Source organism: Branchiostoma floridae, chromosome 14, assembly GCF_000003815.2.
Source record: "Branchiostoma floridae strain S238N-H82 chromosome 14, Bfl_VNyyK, whole genome shotgun sequence".
Classification (NCBI taxonomy): Eukaryota; Metazoa; Chordata; class Leptocardii; order Amphioxiformes; family Branchiostomatidae; genus Branchiostoma; species Branchiostoma floridae.
In genome coordinates, this window is record NC_049992.1 from 311,141 (window position 1) to 317,426 (window position 6,286).

The 6,286-nt window shown below is 45.0% G+C and overlaps 1 protein-coding gene across 1 annotated transcript; it reads left to right on the plus strand.

Moving 5' to 3' along the window:
* The first annotated feature begins 2,075 nt into the window (after window positions 1-2,075).
* On the plus strand, window positions 2,076-5,995 carry LOC118430789 (aldo-keto reductase family 1 member B1-like). Its single transcript, XM_035841811.1, has 6 exons — window positions 2,076-2,117; window positions 2,419-2,678; window positions 3,245-3,443; window positions 3,916-4,032; window positions 4,926-5,114; window positions 5,613-5,995. Exons 1-6 carry the CDS (start codon window positions 2,076-2,078, stop codon window positions 5,820-5,822), a joined length of 1,017 nt encoding a protein of 338 aa, XP_035697704.1. The 3' UTR covers window positions 5,823-5,995.
* Window positions 5,996-6,286: the final 291 nt, after the last annotated feature.

Here is a 6,286-nt window from a genome sequence, read left to right on the forward strand (position 1 = left end):
TATCTTGTACTCCAAAAACAAGGGTGGTATTTTTTTACTTGTGCAGTACAAAAAAAGTTTTAGAATGAAACGATTCAAACGCTGAAAAGTGCTGCACACTAGTTCAGTTCACACCATTAACACTATTCAGACGGAGGGGGGGGGGGGTGTTGAGGCCCACGCCAAATTTGGAATTCATGTGGAATAACGTCCAAACTAATCAAACGTCAAGATAATGAAAGACGAATGATTTTAGACTTTTGATGTGTAATTTGTAAGTATTACTGATCTTGAAGTGGTTTTCATCTGTGTAACCGTGTTTGTGTGTGTCTGTCTGTCTGTATGTATGTATGTACGATGACCCTGGAAGATTAGCCCACTTGGGGGGATTAAGAGTATTTCGAAAACTAAACTAAACTAAAAGTCGTTTGAACCGAAGGCAAAGAGCTCATACATTGCCGAGGTATCCTCGACCATCTGTCACCTTTCTGATGGCAATACTGACTGGCTCTACTTCACACAGCCGCTACGTGTCGCTTTTGCAATGTGACAATAGCTTGCCCGCTGTTTGCGGAGGAAACGGCACGATCTACACACAGTTTTTCCCGATATCGGCGAGCCTACAACCTCTCACCGGCAGCTTTTTTTCAGCGTCTTGATGGAACTGCAATATCGCCGTCAAGATATCGGGAAAATTTAATTTCTCCCGAAAGGTCCGGACCATTCGCACGATACCTTACCGATAGCTTAGCAGGGGTCCCCGACAGCTTCGCGCGCGTGTAGATGCTTCCCGACTTCGGGAAGGCTCATTAGCATATAACGTCATTTGGAAAATCGCGCTATATGTTTATGACTGCAAGTGCCATGGGTGTCCGGCCCCCTACGTTCTAGATCCATCCCGACATCTCCACAGATATCGGTAAAAACTGTGTGTAGATTGGACCTTACTGTAATAGGTTTAGATACCAGGCTAAACCTCAATCCCCAGTTGATAACCCTGGTACTTGAAGGCACGACTCTGTCTTGTTCTGTTTTGAGCTCTTATTGGATGCTCAGTAGTTGGTAGGTTCACCAGTTTATTATTCACTTTGTACGATCATACATTTTCTTTGAATCTCCCGCCGGTCCTCTGACTTATTGTTTATCAATCATTGACTACAGCAGTTAAATAGTGTAAAGCCATGATTTCCCTCTATTTGTTTTGTATTGTTCTGTTGCGAATGACTGACCCCTTGACCTCCTTGAAAAGCGACCGCTATATATGTTGTCTTTCAAGATTAGATAAGGCAAAACTACAACGACAACACTATGTACCTAGCTTGGTAACCATACCATCGAGAGCTCACCGCTACGTCTACGGTGCTGGTAGCGCAGCCCGCCCGCACAGCTCATCAGCGCAGGCCTAGGAATGTTTACGGGGTTGGGTCAGGTTACATCGCTCCCTCTGGCGGCGGAAACTCAAAAGGTCAGCTAAGAAGACAGGCTGACAGAAACTGACCGATGCTTAGCAGAATAGACTGGGTAAAATAAAAACACCCCTAAGCCTAGTCTGTGTAACACAAACTCCGCTGTCCAGGGCTGTAACTGGCCCCTCCCCGCGGAGGGCCGGCGGATGTTTGGCGGGCTGCTATATTAATCAGGCTACCCTAAGCCGTCCAGCGGAGAATGGTGACCACTATTCCAGACCCTCCGAAATGGATGATACGGAAGACGTATAGACCATGAACATTTTCCTTTTTTTTTCCTTTACTAGTTTCCTCTACTTTTCATTTATTACACTAAATATCCATTAACTTGAAAGTGGATGCAGGACTCAGCAACATCATCAAAGCAGAACTTTTCTCACTTATGGAGAACATGGTCGAGTGGAGATGAGCCCATTGTTCTTCGTGTCGGCATCGCTAGATGTCCCCGTTCAAGGTTCAAAAGTTCAAATAGTCGGTAAACTGGACTTTGAACCCCACAGTAGCTGGCGTGGTGCAAAAAGCGACGGAGGAACAAAACAACCTTGGCTTTTTTCCAAACTACTTCGACTTCTCAAGACCTTCTTAAGAAAGATGGAAGTACCGTCTGTCCAGCTTCCATCAGGTGTGAAGATGCCGGTACTCGGACTCGGGACATCAAGAACAAGAGGACAGGTAAGGGTTTGACTTTTCAAACTACTTTGGAAAGAATTAGTCAGTAATGTCGGTCTCGACGGATATTTGTACTTTGTAGAAAAGAGGACCTTCTCAAGGTGCATAACTCCCTCAGCCTTCATTGTATTGTCACTATCGCAGTTAAACTGACTCAAACCAGAGACCAGAGACGTAACAGGTAAGCACATAAATCTATATTGCAGCTAAATCTATAGTATGCATCATGATATCACTAAAATTAATTTACGAAACAGTTTAATACATATGTCTAATGCTCTAGATTTGCTACGACTACTAAATTTATCTTTTACATACACAAGTGACTTTGGGCAAAACCAGTGTCTTCACCATACTCTTCCATTATTTTAATCCAGTTTCAATCTGCATATTTCTGATTGCTAAATTTGTGCAGGTAACCGAAGCAGTGAAAGCTGCCATCGATGCCGGTTACAGGCACATCGACTGCGCACACGTGTACGGGAACGAGAACGACGTAGGTGCCGGGCTGAAGGCCAAGTTCGACGAGGGGGTCGTCAGGAGAGAAGACATGTTCATCACCAGGTGAGTAACCATGGAGATTCTGTTCCAGTAGAACTAGACTACGGGCACACTGACCGTGTACATGTGTACGGAAATGAGAACGAAGTAGGTGCCGGGCTGAAGGCCAAGTTCGATGAGGGGGTCGTCAGGAGAGAAGACATGTTCATCACCAGGTGGGCATGTACTTATTATGTCATACCTGAGCCGTGCCAACGTTCGGCACGGGTCTTCCGGACAGGGTGATAACCGTGTTATCTCATGGCATTGTACTGTTATCACACGGGCTTCCATAGAATCATTCGATCGAACGCACTCCGGACACTTAATCTTCTCAACCTCCGGCACATTTTGCAAAGACACGTGTGTTTTCTCCCCCCCCCCCCCAAAAAAAAAAACGCCGGCGCTACTGGAAGGTCTACGAAGGTCTGCTAGGCTGCAAACAGGCACAGTCCTTAAAATAATTACATTAACTTTAACCACGATTTGGCAACTGATGGCAAAGTATCACATTTAGCTTTCTGACTTCGAAAATACATATTTATAATTACAGCTCTGACGCTTTAAAACGCACGTTCTTTACTCTTCAGTAAACTGTGGAGCACGTTCCACCACCCGGATGATGTGGAGGGGGCTGTGAAAAGGAGCCTGAGGAGCCTGGGGCTAGACTACCTGGACCTGTACCTCATCCATTGGCCGATGGCGTTCAAGAGAGGAGCGGAAATGTTACCCAAAGACGCTGACGGGAAATTCATAGGAGAAGAGATCCCTTTTACGGCCACGTGGAAGGTGTGTATGGGGTTTGTGAGATCGAAATAGGGCTTGAAATACTTCTTGTAATCTGTAATTTTGCAGACAAAATGGCGACTGTGAGAGAAAATTAGTCTGGGTGAAATCCTTCGCAGGTAGGTCTCTGCAGCTCAACTGGTAGAGATTTAACTTAATTAGTTTCACTGATTAAACTTTCACTAATCAAACTAATCTCATTAGTTAAACTCAGCTTAATTACTTTGTAACCCCCGTCCTAAGCCTGGAAAGGGTATCTCGTTAAGGCAGCACCCGTCTTTCGGTAGGGGCGTAAAATAGGAGCCCCGTGTTGGAGAAGGTGCCTACAGCAGGGGGCAAGGGCTAGCAAAATATACTGTAAAATATACCCTACCACAGAAACAGCGAGGAAACTAGCTACCCTTCGTGGAACTAGGCACTGTAGGGATGTGAAGCAACGAATGAAGGAACGCCTCTTGTGTTTGCACCACTTCAGGCGCTGGAAGCTTGTGTCGAGTCCGGGCTGCTGAGGAACATCGGCCTGTCCAACTTCAACAGTAAACAGACCCAGGCTGTCATCGACGTCGCTAAGGTCAAACCTGCTGTCCTACAGGTGTGTACCTGAAATATTATAGGAACAGGTACAGGTACAGGTACAACTGCACGTACAGGTACTGTGAGCGTTAAGTGTACAACAGTAAACAGATCCAGGCTGTCATCGACGTCGCTAAGGTCAAACCTGCTGTCCTACAGGTGTGTTAACTAGGTCTGGGTACCTGAAATATTACAGGTACAGGTACAAATAAAACGTTACAAGTACAGGTACTGAGGTTAGGTACAGAATAGTTAACATATCCAGGCTGCCAATATTAAAATTTCTGTCCTACAGTTGTGTTAACTGGGGCTGAGCAAAATTGACAGGTATAGGTAATGCGGTTACGGTGGTTAGAAATGTGGTTCAAGTGAAGAGTCTTGTAGACATGTACATTTTTTGTAGAAAAAAAATAAGCTGCGGATAATAACATTAAAAACTTACAATTTTGCTAGCCAACGAAAATTCATGCCTCATGTTATGAGTCAAAGTTCGGCTAAGTAGCAGAATAGAATACTGAAGCCTTACTACTGTTCGCTTGGCTGCTTGCAAAGATTAAAGGTAACAATTTTATTGCACTTAATCTAGAACCAGATCCTTCGGTGATGGCCATTTATGGTGACTTTTGATTGTTTTCTACCCGTAGATGCTGTCTTGCCAACCAGAGGATCTGCTGGCATGAAGCATATTGTTACGGTACTGTCTTATTAAATATCTAAAATACAGTTTGATCAGGTGATGCTCCGTTACTTTGTGTGACAACTCTGGGTAGAGTGCCACCCTTACCTGAACCAGAAGCGGCTGCTAGAGTTTGCCAAACAGAAGGGTCTGGTGTTCACAGCCTACAGTCCGCTGGGCTCCCCTGACAGGCCCTGGGTACTGTAGTTAACTGTTACTTTGTGTGACAACTCTAGGTGGAGTGCCACCCTTACCTGAACCAGAAGCAGCTGCTAGAGTTCACCAAACAGAAGGGTCTGGTGTTCACAGCCTACAGTCCGCTGGGCTCCCCTGACAGGCCCTGGGCCAAGCCTGGAGATCCCTCCATCATGGAGGACCCCAAACTCAAGCCCATCGCCGACAAATATGGCAAGTCTGTGGCTCAGGTGAGCAAGACAATAATACTATACTATTATAACATTTCAAAAGGTAAGATTTTAAGTAGAGTAGATTCATTCCACTAGATGGCCAACATCTTTCACTCCTATGGGCTCCCTGGCAGCACTAGTGTTAAGCCTGGAGACCCCTCTGTCATGGCAGACCCCAAACTCAAGTCTATCGCTAACAAATATGGCAAGTCCGTGGCTCAGGTAAATGTAATGATAGCTTCATGGATAATCTTGTCATTCTATGAAATACTGTAAATGTATTTAAGTTCGCGGTAGTTTTATGTTCGCGGTTTTCGCGGTGACCACTTCACATTTTTTCATGGCAGTAAGAGACTACAGTGCATAGTGCTATCGCGAGCTTAAAACCACCGCGAAAAGTCCTTTTTCCCGCTACCGGGAAATTAAATCCCCGTGAACTTAAATGCATTTTACAGTACCATTGGTACCTAGATATTTCCTGTCACATAACAAATGATTTTCTTTATTTTCTTGCAGGTTCTCCTCCGCTGGGGAGTCCAGCGCGGCACGATCGTCATCCCGAAAAGCGTCACGCCGGCGAGGATACAACAGAACATCCGGGTCTTCGACTTCGCGCTGACGTCAGAGGAGATAGCGACCATTGACGGGTTCAACATCCCGTTCCGTGGAAGCCACTTCGACTCAGTTAACTTCATGCCGGACTATCCTTTCCACGAGCCTTTCTAATGAATTAAGGAAGACCTGTAAAGTCCATTCAAAGTCACCGCAAGGATTTCTTGATTATATATGTAATAAGTTTTAACTATTTTGAACAAAGGAATGTAATTGGCAGCGATAAGAAGAAGAAAAAAGAACAAGAAACAGTCATGCCTTCAAGTACCAGAGTTACCAACCTAGGATCGATGTGTTCAAAAATTCGTACTTTCCCAGAACTATCGTGGATTGGGATTTGTTATCACCAAGCACAGTAGGGGCATCTTCTCTTGATAGTTTTAAAGAACGCTCGCAGATAGATTGTGCAAAAGTTAGGTGTGACGGTTTGTTCAGTGTAATATAACCAGCTGCTGCCGCGCCGCGTGCGTGCGAAGTTGGTGTGTTACCGGCTATATAGGTACAGATACAGATAAGCGAATTACTTTCTTCCCAGCACACTGACCCATTAACAAAATGTTACAAATGATGCACAAATG